Source organism: Taudactylus pleione, unplaced genomic scaffold (genome assembly GCF_031769625.1).
Source record: "Taudactylus pleione unplaced genomic scaffold, aTauple2 ptg000053l, whole genome shotgun sequence".
Taxonomy (NCBI): Eukaryota; Metazoa; Chordata; class Amphibia; order Anura; family Myobatrachidae; genus Taudactylus; species Taudactylus pleione.
Genome location: NW_028284455.1, coordinates 42,393,009 through 42,411,464, shown reverse-complemented (window position 1 = coordinate 42,411,464; position 18,456 = coordinate 42,393,009). Strand labels below are relative to the sequence as shown.

General features: G+C 44.4%; 1 protein-coding gene across 1 annotated transcript in view; it reads right to left on the bottom strand.

The window, feature by feature from the left end:
• Nucleotides 1–18,456, bottom strand: part of MYRIP (myosin VIIA and Rab interacting protein) — a 337,437-nt gene that overhangs the window by 124,440 nt on the left and 194,541 nt on the right. The window contains exons 8-9 of the mRNA XM_088462678.1: nucleotides 16,374–16,551; nucleotides 3,581–4,233 (exon numbers count right to left, since the gene is read on the bottom strand). Coding sequence (XP_088318804.1) covers nucleotides 3,581–4,233; nucleotides 16,374–16,551 — 831 coding nt within the window. The remainder of the gene's footprint in view (nucleotides 1–3,580; nucleotides 4,234–16,373; nucleotides 16,552–18,456) is intronic.

The following is an 18,456-nucleotide window of genomic DNA, read 5'->3' as shown; positions in this document are numbered from 1 at the left end:
TCATACACAAGACTATGGGTCAGTGGTACAGTGTCTAGGTGCATAATAAGAGTACACACGCAGCTTTGCAGGTTAACATGAAAATAAATAGTTCTTTAATGTCAGCATTTCAGGAACAAAGTAATAAAAAGCCTAGCCCCCATGCAGGCTACTACCTTACTGCTTGAACACCGATTATAATTGTAGCTTTGCTGCTACAACTTTACATACACAGTCTTAGAAATTGGTGGTCTTCCCTGTCCTGCAGGCCTGGACATGGCTTTCTAGCCCCCATTGGCCTCCAGGCACACTGGGCTCTTTGGCTGCCTCAGTCCTCCTTGGATTGATTCCACATGCAGCCTGACTGGTCTGCCTCACCTGAGCTCGGTACACAAAGCAGCCCCTAGGTGTGCTCAGAATTACTTTTTCTACCCTGTGTGGGCGGATCCCTCCAGCCCTACCCAGAATCCATGGCTATCGCTACCTAGCTTGGTATTGTTACAATATATATATTTATTTAGACAGATGTGTCCACATACATCTAGCCTGTTTGCGCTGAGCGTCTTTTCGTGCAATTTTCTCCCTTAAAATGCGTATTATTTGCAAAGCTGATTAAAATATGTGCCATGCCTAAATTCTGTGTGCGACTGCGGCTGTATCTGCATGTGAAATGCTACGTTACAGTGACGCTGTAGCGTAGCATTTTGCATGCAGATATAATCACAGTCACACACAGAATATAGGCATGCCACATATAATTTTATGGGAATAAGTCGCAAGAAAAGATGCTCTGCGCTACGGAGTCGCACGGTGCTCACACGTTATGTGTAACGCGACTTGTAGCGCACGGAAGATAGATGTATGAAGACACATCTGTATAAATAAAATAGTTTGTCGAATGTATGTTCGCAATAGACTCGTGAATACTAAACCGATTTTGATAGGGTTTTCACTGAAATATTCCCCTCCGAGTAACATAGGCTATACAAACACAAACACACACCAATCCTTTCTCCTCATGAGGAAGCCATTACAATAACTTACTGAGCTTCTTCCAACAGCAGCTCCTTATGTAATCTGGGGGGTGGAACCTGTGACTGACAGGCTCTGGAGGACTCCAGTGCAGCAGAGGACTGAAGGAGAAGGAAAAGGTGGCCACCAAACTGCCTACACGACTCCATGCAGGCAGACTGACTGATCTCACTGAAAACCAGGTGAGAGAGTCCTCATCCACATAATAATTTAGTCGTTGTTTCAGTATCATTGAATAAAATTAATAATCATTCGGCAATGATGGGTAGGCACTAATAGTATATATATATATATATATATATATATATATATATGGTAGATAGGCCGGCACTCCACATTAATGCAATAAATAACTTGCCTTGGTGCCCTGATAGATGTTCAATCAGAACACCCACACCTATGGCACAGAAAGAGAGAGGCAGCTCTAACAGGTCTAGTAGATGAAAGAATCAGTCTGACAACTTTGTCTGCCTTGTTCAACGTTTCAGTCGGAAATGACTTTTATCAAGAACACAACAAAAAATACAAGTTTACATACCTATTACCAGCATGTCTAATGTGATAGGTGCAGCGTTATGCTGCCAGTGGCAAGAAGCATAACGCCTGCCTAAAACTTTTGCACAGTACTGTATATATGTGTAAATAAACAGCGGCACTCACAGGACCTGAAAAGATACATTAAAATGAGAACACCATTGGTTTTCTTATGAAATTCTGCATGTTTCATATGTCAAATGACTACCTTCCCAATTAAAAGAGTTACATCCAAGCTGGCTGACTGGTGACATATCTTAAAAAATATTTCCAGTTCAATTTTATAAGGGTGTTTCCACACTTATGGACCACCTGCATATTTAAGTATATATATATATATATATATATATATATATATATATTTTAACACCCGTTTCCACAGGTGTTTAAAATCAAGCACCTAGCCATGCAGTCTCCATTTGTGATACAAAATGACTTGGGAAAGGGTGGTACTGTGATAGGATACCACCCTTGCAATAAGATGGCGTGAAATTTCATCCCTGCTGGATATTCCATGGTCAACTGTAAGTGATATTATTAGAAAGTGGAAGCATTTAGGAACAACAGCAACTCAGCCACGAAGCGGAAGACCACGTAAAAGTTGCCAATGCTCTGCTGATTCCATAGCTGAAGAGTTCCAAACATCCACTGGCATTAATGTAAGCACAAAAACTATGCAGCTGGAGCTTAATGGAATGGGTTTCCATGGCCGAGCAGCTGCATGCAAGCATCACATCACCAAGTCCAATGCAAAGCGTCGTATGGAGTGGTGTAAAGCACCACTGGATTGTGGAGCAGTGGAAACATGTTCTGTGGAGTGACAAATCATGCTTCTCTGTTTGGCAGTCAGATGGGCGAGTCTGGGTTTGGCAGATGCCAGGAGAACGTTATCTACCTGACTGCATTGTGCCAACTGTGAAGTTTGGTGGAGGAGGGATAATGGTATGGGGCTGTTTTTCAGGGTTTGGGCTAGGCCCCTTTTCTCCATTGAAGGGCAATCTTAATGCTTCAGCATACCAAGACGTTTTGGACAATGCTATGCTTCCAACTTTGGGGCAACAGTTTGGGGAAGGCCCTTTTCTATTCCAACATGACAGTGCCCCAGTGCTGAAAGCAAGGACTATAAAGACATGGTTTGATGAGTTTGGTGTGGAAGAACTTGACTGGCCCGCACAGAGCCCTGACCTCAACCCTATCGAGCACCTTTGGGATGAACTGGAATGGAGATTGCGAGCCAGGCCTTCTCGTCCAACATCAGTGCCTGAACCTCATAAATGCTCCACAGAATGAATGAGCACAAATTCCCACAAAAACACACCAAAATCTTGTGGAAAGCCTTCCAAGAAGAGTGGAAGCTGTTATATCTGCAAAAGCGGGACCAATTCCATATTAAAGTACATGTATTTGAAAATAACAGTCCTTGTTGGTGTAATGGTCAGGTGTCCGAATACTTTTGTCCATTTAGTGTATATATATATATATATATATATAACTTATCAAGTACAGTATCAAATTCCTATTTCCCTATAGATTGTAAGCTTGTATGAGCAGGGCCATCCTACCTGTTTATATGTTTTTAATCAGCCAAACAATATATGCTTGCTCTATATAAATAAATATTAAACTCATGTGTAATAGTCAGTCATCATGCTTTATAGTCAAACATATTTTTAAGTGGTATCAGTGGTTTCTGGCAAATTAATAGACTGAATAAAAGTTGACCTGATAATTTATTAAATTTAGTTATGTCTTTATTTAATAAACTATTCTTTTATTTGCTGTAATGGCCCTGTAGCCCCTTATACAATATAGATATAACCATTTTAGCCTTGATTATTAAGTCATTGACATAAGGTCATTCCTGTTTGTGGTCATAATTTGTGAGTTCCTGAACAGAAATATTAGTCTTAGTACCAAGTTAGGATAATAATGTAAAATAGGTATGCGCAATACAATAATTAAAGCAGTGTCACAATTTAATTACTCATTAGTGATTATATCCCCATTTGTTAAAAAATATATATTTATTACATACCTTAGTTGTGCCTAAAGTTCTTTTCTGCATTTTCATTATATTACTACTCCCTTCTCCCATCTCTTCCAGGGCAACTTTGTTCTTTCTCCACCTCCTTGACCGTTTCTCAACATCAACTTGGCTTTTTTCTGCCTCACTGCTGTCCGAGTATTCCATACTAATGGACTGTGGATTAAAGTTAATATCCATTTTTCCATAAATGTGTTCTTTCCGCATTTGTTCACTTGGAGCCTTTCTGTTTGGCCGAATGGATTTAGCCGATAACCTATTCTCCTTTAGCGAGTTCACTGATGATGTTTCAGAGTCAGAATATACAGTTTCCGTGTTTGTAAACAGCCCAGATGATGGAGATGTTACCGGCTGATAATAATCATTGCCACAAGTCCATTCAGTGTTATACTGGGAGTCTGTATAGCAGGAGTCATCTGACAACTGTCTTGTTCTTCGTCGATAGGTGTTAAGTGCTAAACTCCAGTCAACTTCCTCATCACTGTCAGAGCCCATTTCATCATAAGCTGAGACAACGGTGGATTCATTCTCTAAGGATTTGAACACTTGACTCTTTGGTTGAGCAAGCATTCTTGGTGGTGGCAAAGTTATACTCTGTAGCGCTACCCAGTTTCCATCTGAACTCTGCAGAACAGGAGATGGGCCTATGTAGCAAAGTAAATTAAGAATTAAAGGATTAGAATGTTTAAATTATAAGTACATTTTAACAATGTTTGTTTCCTCAATTCTTGGTTAAGTCTATATCACTGTTGGCTTCTTATTGTGAAGATCACATCTATTCTTAGTATGGCAGATGCTTACCGAAGAAAAGAATAATTTATCTGCAAGACCACATACCACAGCGCTGGACAATCCATGTAACAAATAATACGGAAAAACAACTCATACAGATGTGTCCACGTACATCTATCCTCCGCACGCTACAAGTTGCACTACACACCACGTGGAAGCTCAATGTGACTCGGTAGTGCAGAGCATCTTTTTGAGTGTCTTTTTATCTTCAAATGCGACTTATTCACACAGAGAAGTGAATAGATAGTACAAGCAGCTTCTGCTGATTAAATGCGAAACACTACGTTACAGTCACTGACACTGTAACTTGGCATTTTGCATGCACTTACACCTGCAGCCACACACAGAACAAAGGCACGCTGAATAATATTTTAATCAGGAGCTGCTTGTGCTATATATTCGCATTCGCATTCCTGTGTGAATAAGACGCATTTGAAGATAGAAATACGCTTAAAAAGACGCTTGGCGCCACCAAGCCATGCCATGGCGCGACTAGAAGGGCTCTTTAACGCGCAAGGAGGCTAGATGTATATGGACCCATCTGTACTGTAAAAACAGAACAAGGACATACGAATTTGACAAAGAAGTTGCAGACAATTCACTGAGAGTCACCTTGTGACTGTAAAACATTTTTTGGCAAAAAAGATGCTTGGCGCTAGCAGAGTCATGCGGGACCTGTGGATGCAGCAGCAATGCAAAAAAATGCTAATGCTGAATGAGGTGTCTGAAGGCTAATGATGCCCACTACAGGCATTGCAGATCAGATTGCTGCATCTGAAGTTGCAACATCGGATCACCATTGGGCAGCAATCAGCCATCTGAGTAGGCCTAAGCTGACTCAGAATGGTCGCATGGACTCCTCTGCCAAGGCCAGGAAATCTGCATACCAGAAAAAATGGTCACCGCCCTGGCCCACCCCCAAATTACTGCAGCATGACAGTCATGTAGTGGTGTAGTAGGCACTGCAACTGAAGTCGAAGACAGAGATGAGGACATGAGCAGTACAGATCCTGCACATGCGCCGCTCAGGAAACATCACAGTTGTGCGTAAATTATAGGGCTTACATTTAAGCTTCTCATGATGGTGTGATGTAAGCTTCCAATGTTGGTGTGATGTAAGCTTCCCATGTTGATGTGTTGTAAGCTTCAAATATTGGTGTGATATAAACTTTGAGTATTGGTGTGAAGTAAGCTTCCAATGTTGGTGTGATGTAAAATTCTCATGTAGGTGTGATGTAATCTTCCGGTGTGATGTAAGCTCCTCATGTTGGTGTTATGTAAGCTCCTCATGTTGGTGTTATGTAAGCTTCTCATGTTGGTGTTATATAAGCTTCTAAAGTTGGTGTGATGTAAGCTTCCCATGTTGATGTGATGTAAGCTTCCCATGTTGGTGTTATGTAAGCTCCTCATGTTGATGTGATGTAAGCTTCCCATGTTGATGTGATGTAAGCTTCCCATGTTGGTGTTATGTAAGCTCCTCATGTTGATGTGATGTAAGCTTCCCATGTTGATGTGATGTAAGCTTCCCATGTTGGTGTTATGTAAGCTCTTCATGTTGATGTGATGTAAGCTTCCCATGTTGGTGTGATGTAAGCTTCCCATGTGGATGCAAGGTAAGTTTCTCATGTTGGTGCAATATAAGATTCTCATGTTGGTGTGAGGTAAGCTTCACTAATTTGATTAGATGTAAGCTTCCCATATTAGTGTGAGGTAAGCTTCTAATGTTGGTGTGAGGTGAACCTCCCATTTTGTTGTGATTTAAGCTTCCAATGTTGGTGTGAAGTAAGCTTCCAATGTTGATTAGATGTAAGCTTCCCATATTGGTGAGAGGTAAGCTTCCAATGTTGATTAGATGTAAGCTTCCCATATTGGTGAGAGGTAAGCTTCCCAAGTTGGTGTGATGTTTGGGAATACACAATTTTAGGAAAATAAAAACAAACGTAGCTCCAGAATGATTTTAGATATTTTTACTTTTAAAATCTTGAAATTTCTTTTCAATATACATTTATTATCATTATATACTGTCTCTAGTTTGATATAAATATACTACTTGGGATAAACGACATTGCCCGGGTTGAAAACTGGACCCTGAAGTAGACCTGCAGCCTTTATTTGTTTACATTGTTCTCGCCTATAACCCCATGCCATTGAACATGAAAAGGACCCCACTGCATGCAAACAGTGGCATAACTACCGTGGGTGCAAGGGGTGTTGCTGCTAAGGTACCTATGCTGCCTCTATGGCCCGCCGCTCCCCTTGCACCAAGTCACGCACACAAGGTGGTCCGGTCCAGTCAGGGCTGCCGAGGGGTGCCCAGGTGTCAGCAGTGTTTAAATGGTGCCAGCCCGCCAGCTGATTACAGCTGGCGGGTAGTGAGGCAATCAGAGCTGGCGGACTACAGCCAATCAGCAGTGATGGCCCCTGATTGGTTGCCGGTCTGCGAGCTCCGATTGGCTCGTGACCAGCTCCATATTCAAATTATGCCGGCACTGTCTGTCCATTTCTGTAGCTGCAGCCTGGCATCAAATCCACACCCTGCTGATGGCACACAGGGGGAGGCAAGAGGCTGCTGGAGGTGAGTTTCTGGGGGGGCATAATGTGTAAGGGGCATTACCATGTGGCATAATGTTATAAGGGGCATTATTGTGTGCCATAATGTGCAAGGGGCACTACTATTGTGTGGAATAATATGTTATATATGGGGCACTATGTGGCATAATCTGTGAAGGGCATTACTGTGTGGTATAATGTGTAAGGGGCATTACTGTGTGGCATAATGTATAAGGGGCACTACTACTGTGTGGCATAATATGTCTAATAGGTACTACTGTGTGGCATAACCTGAATGGGCTAAGTGTGGCACAGCATAATTGGGCTCTGTGTGGGGGCAAATGTATGTGTTTTTATCTCTGGGGGGGCATTTTTAAGATCCTGCTATGTGGCCCCCAAAGTTCTAGTTACGCCCTGACATGCAAACACAGAGGGCTGACTAATATACAGTATATGATCACTTTAAAAAGGACTAACTCCGTGCAGTCATCAAGTTTTCTCAGACTGGTGTAGAAACTGGATTATTGGCGGAGACAAGATCAGTTTAAAATTGAATCGCAGCGACACCATCTTGCGACTGGCCGCAAGACGCCATTTTGCGAAATGGCCGCCTAAGCGCCATTTTAGATAAACTCACACTTTAGTACATGTGGCGATAATACTATTAGCATCATGCGAATGCATCTGTGACCATCGCCATAGATTACGGCGATTCACCAAAAGCCCATTTCATTACTTTACGTATTATAAAGGGTATATATATTTCAGAAATGGCTTTACAGTATGCCAAAATTGATTGCATTAGATGAATAGAGCAAATGGCTACGTGACAACTAGCTTGTGTAGATAAGCTTCCTGGACAGTGTCTGCCCTCACTACAGGTGGTCTGGCTCGAATACACACCTACATTAGCAGGCTTCCTGCAATGACATGATTTCAAAGACTAGAGTGTCATCTTAGGTCTGTCTCTTGTAGCTGGGCTATTTGCATTTCACACAAGAGACTGGGAGAATAAAGAGTTTTTTTCTTTTGAAGCCTGGGACAGGTGGGGGCTGCTGACAGAGTGGGCATGTAGAACTATCTGGCTCAGCATGTCACACTGCTAAGATGTTCACTTATTGAGAGTTAAGTGCACCCTTCCTCATACACACCTTAATACGTTTTTATATCAAACCCCGAATACTCACACATTACATATTCACACATAAGGTTTAATAAGCTTTAAAGTATATGATTTAAGTTGGTTCAGTTAGTTTAAATGCTGAGAAATAAAGATATTTGATAACAAAGGTTCTATACTTGTTTTATACAGCCGTGTTTGGTTTCGAACTGATGCGTACTCTTTCAACAGAATTCCGGTACTATCGGTGTGGAGATCGCATCATGCATTCCCAACTTATGGACCGCAGAGACTACAAGCAACAAAATGTATATTTTAGGAACAACTGTTAGGATGCAGCATGAGGAGGCGGGAGGGAAAAGACCCTCAGTTGTTAGAGGCTGGGAGAGTCTATTTGAACCAGCCTGTTAAATGCACTGTAACATATGCTTCTCCCCTGGGAACCAATGGCATATGCAAGAAACTTCTCTATTGTCCTGTCTATTCTGGGGGGGTATAAACATGTGTGCTCAAACACTGGGTCTTTAGTCTTCTTGCTGAATGCTGATTGACGGAGGTTTTCTTTCTGAAGGCCGGGATCTGGTCCAGAGGCGCTATGTATGTATACTGTACTTGGGTCTGTATAATTCCTTTGCGCTAAATTGTACACAGATCATAGCGTGTAACTGACTGTACTGTTACTTGAATAATACTTTGTGCTTCGGAACCACATGTTCTGAGTCTGGAGTCTCTATTTATTGTATGACTGCGTACGCAAATTAGCGTCATCCTTAGAGGTTTATAGGAAGGATTTTAGAAGGTACAAGCAGGGGTATATAAAGGTTCATTTCTACTTCAGGGTCCATAGGGGGTCCACAGGGTTGACCTTGGGGTATAGGTTGGGAACCAAATCCGGGCACCACGCAGTTAAAGCTTTTAGCTCCCAGGATGCACTGGGTCCACTCTCCCTATAACCCCACCCCCAAGCCAGAGGCACCTCAGTTTAAGTTGGTGCCCGGCCGGAGTCGGGTCACCGTTAGCGCAGGGGGAGCTGATTAGCAGCCCCTAAGCTTATTTTATTTTTTTTTAGGGACAAAGTTTTTTCATGGACTTTGGACTCTTCAGAGCGGCAGCGTCGGACTGTCCATAGGACGTCTAAGCTGCCGCTCCGTCACCCCGCTGGCGCTGAGACGCCAGTACAGATCTGGGGATCTCAGCGGGACCCCAGAGTCTGTACTAGCCGGACTCTGCGGGCGCCCAGGACTGCTGCCGGATCCACGGGGAGCAGGTAAGGTCGCGGATCACCGCTTGCGGTGATCCGCGCATTTCAAATGCAGTCATGTGCCTCCGGTCTCAGGGGACAGACCGGAGGCGCCGGCAGTGGCGGCGGGCCCCCCATACCCCGTGTGTCCACTAGACCACCAGGGACTTAACGATCGGTGCAGGGAGCCGGCGTCCCGGGGGTTAATAGCCGGCCAGGGGAGGCAGCCTTCCCTGTTACAGCGGCTCCTCCCCTCAGCTCAGCGCGCCTTTCAGTATCCATAGTCTGGCGTCGCTGAGCTGCTTCCTCCGCGGGCCACGCTTCCTCTGAGGTCTCCAGCGGCCATTTTATCTCTGTGGTGCAGCAGAAATCTCTCAGGATGGCAGTGAGTCCAGTCCCCCTGCGTACCTCACCATCAGGTCAGTGTACACAGCGCTGTAGCCTTCCCAGACACTGAATCTGGGCAGTTGAATGCAGTGTAATAGTGCAGTATATTATATGACATGTTTATGTATATATGTATATATCTGCATTGTATGTGACTTATGCTAGTGCTGACTGTACTTTATTCTCTCACCTGTCAGTGTATATCTATCCCTTTTCTTTATCTGCCCTAATACAGCTGTACTTAGGGTGGTTCTGAGACCTCACATTTATATACTTGTTAATATTTGTGTGGTTTGTCACATACTGTTGCGTGCTGCACGTTGCCATATTTTAGATGGAACTGTGTGTTGCATACGCTGAAAATGGGTCCCTGCAGCTAATTTTTGGCATCAGTCAGGACCAGTATAGTGCTGCTTAATATTTCCGCCAAGATTGGTCAGATATGTCTGACCAGGAGATAGAGCGTTATACTGCACCCATTTTTACTATCCTGCAAGTCATGTGCTGCAGGTGTTAGTGCGGAGGATTTGACTCATAAAGGGTTCTGTATGTGGCGTCATCTGGTGCCGGCCTCTTTCACGACCCCCTTGGGCGGTTTGTTTTCTCGGGATCCTCTCAATTGCGGATCGCCGGGCGGGCCCCATTGTTGTACCTCACTTGGGGTTACTTCACCATACTGCCCTTTTCATCTCAGGGTATCTCGCAGCTTCTTGCACTCTTCCCCTGTGACACAGACTACCGCTCCCTGCAGGGGTTTTTTCGCAGTATATGAATTCCCCCTGGTGCCACAATAGTCTGTCATTCCCCTTGCAGGGATTACCACAACAGCCACCCTGGGTGGATGTCGTTTTCTACGAAACGCTAATTGGCGTGGTTGACGCCCTGTGGTTACTTCCCAGTTGGCTCTGCCGTGAACTGGGTACTGTTCGGGGCTCTTTCCCTCTTACACGGGGGGAAGCCTATTTCAGGTATTATTATCCCTGCTTTAGGGCTGGTAGCAGGTCCATTCTGGTTAGAGTGAATGTTGACCTGCACCTGTATCATACACCCTCAGTATTGCGTGCCTTCGGGTTACCTGTTGCTGACTAGCGGGTGGATCGCATAGCGGGACTCTGGCTGTTGCCAGATAGGAGGTGTTACAACAGTGTTTGGCCTCCTGTCCCAAATTCCCTGAGGGTCATCACGAGCCCCTCCTGGGGGGGATGGGCGTGTTACTCGTCTGATTACAGATGTTACTACGCCTCCCATTCCTGCGTGGTCGGATTCTTCGGATCCGTAGGTGGTAACTCTGCCTGAAATCAGTATACTTGCTTTCAGGAGTTGTTACCCATCCTACCATGGCTATAGCATGGTTGGTTAATACTATTGCATATTGGGTTGATGCATTTGTAACGTTTTTTCCCCTCCAACACGTCGGGGGTTCAAATGTATTTGGTCGCTCATGTAATATATGCAGTTGTCATAGGTGGACATGCCTATATTGGATACCAGTCTCCTAACTTTCAGAGTTCCGGCTGCGACTGTATCCTCCGTAATACCCTATGGCTGCGCTCTGAGAATGCAGAGGTGCAGATACCATCTTTAGGGTTGATATTGTTTGGTCCTGACCTTGACAAGATTGTAGTAACATTGGCAGTATTACTAACGACAAGTTTACTGCTTTCAGCTATGCACACTACAAGGCCTCAGACTAAGTCTGTTAAGTCTTTTTTGTCCTCTCGGTCAGCCTAAAGGTCTGTTTCTTCGTAGACTGTCGGCATCTACAAGGGCCGACATATCCAGTACCGAGCAGGCCTGGACTGCCAGCCGATCCTGCTTCTGAACCTACGGATATCTCTTCAGTCTGACGGGACAGGCCTACAACTGGGAGATACCGATTTTCTCAGTTCGCCCGGTATTAGTGTCAAGTTGCCGCGGCTACGTGGGTAGGAGGGTACGCCCTCTTTACAAGGGCCTTACAGATCCAGAAAGCTATGCAGTTGTTGCGGTAAGCGGAGCTAATTGGGCCATCCCCACTATCTCAGTGAGGGACTGGTTGTTCTGTTTTCTTTCTGGTGCGGTGGCTGAATGGTCCTCTTTGGCCTGTTCTCTGTCTCAATTCCCTGAACCAGTTCCTAAAGCTACCTGGGCTCAGGAGGAAATCCCTATGCTCCATCATACGATGTTTGGAACCTGGGGACTTTAGGGTATCACTGGATATACAGGACGCGTGCCTACGGGTACTTACAGAGACCTTTCCTCAGCATGGGCTGAGGTTTGCTGTATCACAGCAACACTTACAATTTTTCGGGCTCTGCCTGTTGGGACTGTCCTCAGCCCCACAGGGGTTTACCAGCGTTTTGGATTTTCTGACAGTTCTTCTGTTCAGTATATCCCAATGCTCCTGTACCTGGACGGCCTCCTGCTCTTAGCGGGATCACCGGGGTACTTTACGGCCAGGTCAGGATGACTGTGGCTTCTTCAGGGTGCAGACGTTTAATCAACGGGGAAAAAGTCCTCCCTGCATCCCTCTCTGGGTATTCTTCATCTAGGATCCCTGCTGGATTCTCAGAATCTGAGAATTCTTCTGGCGTAAGACGGAATCTCCTCTCTTCCATTAGGAGTACATGGTTGTCTGCGCAGTCGACAGATGTCTTTACACTCTGGAATGCATGGTGGAATGGGCTCAGTTCCATTCCAGGCCTTTCCATAATTGGCTCATCTCCAGATGGAATTAGTTTTTTCTGTCGGATAACTGTTCAAACGATGATGCTCTCTCCGGAGGCAAGTCCGTCCCTGTCCGGGTGGCTATGGCCATCTCGTCCAGGGTTTTCTTTGCTAGGGACAGTGTCTGGACCGAATCCTTTTCAGTGCAGTTGGACGTCTGTCGATTCCACCCTGTCAATTAACTTACTCTGGCATAACTCTTGTTTCCCGGTGAACCTGAAAAGGTTCAGTCCGACAGGGTCAGGACAGTGGCTTCCTTTTTAGCAACACTGTTCGTTGGGTGGCAATGACAGGTATGTCACATATTCGGACATAGTCCGAGGGTCTCCTCCCGACCATCTCGGCAGCGTTCATTTCAGGAGCTCTCCATTGGGAAGCGGGAGTCCTCAGCCGTCACGACGTGCATCCCGGGGACTAGTCTCTTCCCCAAGAGAGGTTTCATCTCCTGGTGAGCAGGGGGGGCCCCCCTGAGGTGACCCTCATGGCCTTCTGACTTTATCACACTAGGGTGTTACAGTTCAGCTCTGGGGATTCTGAAGCAAACTTCAGCGACTCTTTGTCGGTGAAGTGGTCCTTCCACTTTGTGTACCTGTGTTCTCCGGTCTCCCTTCTTCCTCGAGGTCTTTGGAAGTGTTTTCAATCGAGACGGAGATGCTTTCCTGCTGGTGGCTCCTGATTGCCCCAGATGTCAGGGGTACTTGGATCTTCGGAGTCTCTACATCGATACTCCATCCCTGATGCTTCACTGCCCGGACCTGTTGTCTCAGGGTCCTTGGTTTTGCCTTGGACCTGGGTCGTTTGTCTTTGACTGTGTCCTTACAGTGGTCTTACGGCTTCCCTGGCTTTGTCATCGTTGGAATGATTAGAGCACATGGATCAGCTTTTGCTGGGACCTACCACAAACTGTGGCAGCCATAAATCTTATGGTATTGTACCTGTCGATACAATCCTCCGGTGTCCAGGATTTCCAGATATTCTGGCATTCCTTCCGGCTGGCTTGGGTTTCACACTTGGCCTGGTCTTCCTGACAGTGCGGATCTCTACACTGTCAGTATGGTTAAGATATGGAATTGCTTCACTCTGGTATCCAGTTCATCCTTTGGAGTGTTTTCTTGATTATGCCTCCATTTGTCCTCCCTAGGGACTCCTTGGGAGTAAGTAGTGGTTCTTCGTTACCTCCGGGGACAGTCAATGGAACCGCTGGTTGTGATAGCCATTACATGGTCTATTGCTTAGGCTCTCTCTTTCTCTCAGGGTGTTTATATCAACCAGGAGAGTGTCTGAATTGGGAGCGTTCTCATGTGGCTCCCTCTTCTGGAGGGCATCATGTCAGGGTGGGAGTTGCTCTCGCCCTGTGTTTCTTCTTAGTGGTTTTCAGGTTCCATATTATTCTGGAACTTATGGTACGGCCATTCTGTCCCCAGTCCTCTCGGCTGGTGTGGCCTCATTGACTGTGGTCTGGCCTCTTTGGATTTATGTGATCCGTTCAGGTTCCTTACGGAAATCGGACTCCTTATTGGTGGTCTGAGATTTCTGGTTTTCACAGGAAAGGATGGCCGGCCTATAACCAAATGTTGACTTGGATGGCCTCGTAGGTCTTCCTCAGGGGCCTACCCATGGGTAGGCCTTCCTGTTGTTGATGCTTGTTTTTTCTCGGGCCATGTGACCCTCGTGTGCGGCTCGCTGTGGCGCCTCGGCTGTTTTGCCTTACTAGGTGGCCACGTGGTCTTCTGTCCACACCTTTTTAAGGTTCTAGGCATTGGTTTCCTTTGCCTCTCAGGATGCTTCCTTTTTGGCGACGGATTCTCCTCTCAGCACAGGAGCGTCCCCACCCTTGGTTGAACTGCTTTGGGACATCCCCAAGGTCAACCCTGTGGACCCCCTATGGACCCTGAAGTAGAAAACAAGAGATATGGTAAGAACTTACCTTTGTTATCTCTGTTTCTACGAAGTCCATAGGGTCCACAGGGCGCCCGCCCTGATGCACCTGGCTTCATATGGGCTGTGTGGCTGGTCACCGGTTTTCCGTCTCCCATTTCGGTGAGTATGGTTATTGAGTGTTCCAGTTTTCTCTCTCTTTTTCTCTCCTCCTCCGGCCTTTGGCTACTTACAAACTGAGGTGCCTCTGGCTTGGGGGTGGGGTTATAGGGAGAGTGGACCCAGTGCATCCTGGGAGCTAAAAGCTTTAACTGCGTGGTGCCCGGATTTGGTTCCCAACCTATACCCCAAGGTCAACCCTGTGGACCCTATGGACTTCGTAGAAACAGAGATAACAAAGGTAAGTTCTTACCATATCTCTTGTTTTTAATATCGTCACTGGGGTTAAAAGGATACTTTTGTAGGTTCTCACAGGTTTTTGCCATACTGCCAATTTTCTCTGGAGCCAGCCCCGGAAGCTGTGTAATTTAAGTGTCTTCATTTTTAGGGTTTGTGTGACAGTGTGTGACCTTGACAAAGTTTAAACCTAGGCAAAAACCTAATCGTGGTCAAACTACACCACCATACCAAATTTGGTGGAGCTAGGGGCCCGATTCGGACCTGCTCGCTAGATGCGTTCGCACGCAGCTGTCAGCTGCCAAAGTATGCAAATCCGGCGAATGCACGGCAAGACATTAGCACGCCCACTATGTCTTGGCGTGCGATCACGGTGTGTATTTAGACGCCCACCAGCCTGTCATAAGACTCCCACTTTCCCTTAGTAATACACATCATCTCCAGGAAGTGTATTCAACAATCGGTAACATCGGACCCATACGCAGCACTTGTGGCTGACCATACCCTACCCTACCGCAAGCACTGCAAGTGCTTCAGTGTATAATTCAGCCATTTCACGTGTATTATGACACTGCGTCTTAATTATTCACGCCTCTGAAACGGCGTTAAGATGCATAGGCACGCTTGCATTCGCTTCACCACACCCTTGTTCCCATCGACCAACCCGTTACCACCCACAAACTGCTTGTCCTGTCACTCATTCTTGAGAGGCGTCTATGTCCAGGGTGCGAATGCTTCCCAATCACATGGACTAGTTCACGCACGCGCACTGCGTCTTATACACATGCGCACATTGCAAACATCGGCAGGCTACGTGCGAATGCAGCCTAGAGAGCGGGTCTGAATTGGGCCATAGGTCCAAAACTCTGGCCATGCATAAAGGACAAACAGACAGACAAACAGACACGTGTTCTCGCTTATTACATAGATATGCATGGTAACAGCTTTAGAGTATGTGCAAAAAACTTCAGTTATAGTCTTTTTGAACAAGCAAATATGCAAATATATTGGTATTGTCACATATAATACTTTCTTCCCAGCATACAGCACAGTGTGGTACCACCCGTATTGAGAAGGATAAAATATGTTAACTCCCAGTCTGCATAGGCCGACAGATATACGCAGATCAGTCGATAGTTCAGTACTGCGTATGCATCGCACTGCGAGTACACTGCAATCGCACTGCGATTACGCATGCAAATAATAATCCATCGCAGAGTGAGTGATAGGCTGTGAGTGTTTGGAGAAACGCAGGCGTGTCTGTCCATTTGTACGCTGTTGCATGGGCGTGCATAAATTAGCCACTGTGATGGCATAGGCAGCTTGAGTGCTCCGTGCATGCGATGAGACTTGCAATTTCTGCGACAGGTCAGACCTGCTGTAATTGTACGTGATGGGCTGATGTGCTTTGATGTTACCAATATATGCGCAGGACTGCAAGGTATTACGGATGTGAGAAAGCAGCGGTGGGCGTGTCTATGCTGGCTGAGCTGTGGCAGGCATTAGCATATTTTCGCAGCTACATTGAGTGCGATTATGCAGCTGCGATCTCAATTGCGATCCATACAGAATCAGGCCCTTAGTTGCCATTCATAATATAAAAAAACCTGAATCTTTTTGTGTTCTGAAAACTTTACAAATAGCTCATTTAGTAGAGTTCAAGTCAACTTCTAAAGTTTATAACTATATAAAGAAAATAAATAAACATAAATTACTTGAATCATATAGACTGTCCACACTTTTCCAGCTTGGCAATGTAGAGGGTCTGTGTTCTTTTTGTCTTCTCTTGTGGCTTCTTTGTAGCTGGCAGTGTGGCTCCGGGGTACTAGATTTCACCTCTGCGTTGTTACTTGCTGCATCTTCACTCATCAGAGAAAACGCAGAGTGGGACCTCTGGTGAACAAACGTGAGTTAGTATATATAGAAAAGTGAGCCCTACTTGCTTTATACACAAGTACATACATCTGTAACCTTTATAATCTCTATGAGAATCTTTATATTGTAATATCTACATACATTTAAAACTGTAATATCTTAGGTGTCTTTCTTTAAAAAAAATGCTCTGGTCCTCTTTAAGAAAAGAAATTGTTTAGTTCATTTTCATTTCAGTTATTCAAGCTTCTATTATTCTGTTATGGCATGGAAAGGATACAAAAATCTCTGGGAATGTCGCAAGATGTTTTTCATTTTTAATTAAATTATATTTTAGTTAAATTGACCATTTAATATGTATGTTCCTTTCAAACATCCACAAAACTCCACCTATTGGAGGCGTGAGAAAACATTGTAGTTACATTTACATTACAGTAATTCTTCAATTCAATATGCACTCATTACAGATAGTCATTCATAAGGAACCAGTAGGTGGTGGTATTTTCCAACTTATAAAATAAATATCAGAACAATATGCTATGATTTCATACTGTATATCCATACATTTTACACCCTGTTCAAATGTAAGATAATTAGCCTGTTTAACAAAAAGTTCCTAACAAAAAAATAAATTTCTTTTACCAGTGAAAAACTTATTTTTTTAGACTTTTTATTAGAGATGTGCGCCGGCCGCTGTGTTTCGGTTTTGGTTCTAATTCGTCATCGGGTTTTGGTTTTTCCAAAACTGCCCTCCTGTGTTTTAGATCTGTATATTTAAATTTTTTTTTATAAAAACAGCTAAAATCACATAATTTGAGCCTGTTTTTGTTACTACAGTATTATTAACCTCAATAACATTAATTTCCAGTCAATTTTGACCACCTCACAATATTGTTTTCATCCAGTTTAGTGCAAAAGGTTGCACCGAGCTAGCTGGCTGGCTAAACTAAGCGACAGTAGGCCAGCAAAAGATGTGGTAGTTCAACTTCGAACATGGCACATCTAGGAAACAGAGTGGCACTACAGTGGCAGACAAGATGGCAGTTTAATAAACTATACGACCCCATATTAGAAACCAAAAATGTTTTCATTAATGAAGAACTAGATCAGAGGCCTGAGGGAGATAGAGCATGTATGTAGTTTAAGGCACAGAAAGGAAGGATTCTTTCATTTGTAAATTTAATTTAATATTTGGATCTGAAGCAAATTTATGAGGGAGGAGGGGAGAGCAGTTATAACTATGAGGAAAAGCAGATCAGAGAAGTGGAAAGGATTGTTAAAAATGCAAGCATCCAAAATCTCAATGAATGTTAATTGATTGATTTATTAATTATTAAAATGGGTGACCATGTCCCATGTTTTGCCCACAAAATCAACTTGGTGGTTCATAATATATATATATATTTTTTTTTAAAGGATGGAAGCTTCATAAACAATATGACCTTATTTTAGAAACCAAGAATGTTTTCATTAATCAAGATGTAGAGTATGTATGTAGTGGAAGGCAGGGAAAAAAAGGATTGATTTGCTTGTATAATTTAAATACATTTTTGGATTCCGAAGCATATTTATGAGGGAGGAGGGGGATCCGACAGGATCCAAGCCGCGGATCGTGTTTTCCCGCCAGGTTCGAGGCAAAACAGCATCATCCTGGCATTGGATTTCACAGGTTTTGGATTCAATATAAGTCCCTCTCGCGGTGATTCGGGTGCCATTTCACACAGGACCACCAGAAGGAGAGCACACATTAGATTGCCAGGACCGAAATTAATGAACAAAAGAAAAGGTCAGGGTGCTAAAACCTGTCTGTGCTCTAGTATCAAAGTGTATATCAGCAGCCACCTGGGGAAGAAGTATGCCAGCTCTATTTGAAACTATAAAAATAAGAAACCCAGGCAGCGCTTAATCATGCACAAGAATACAGTC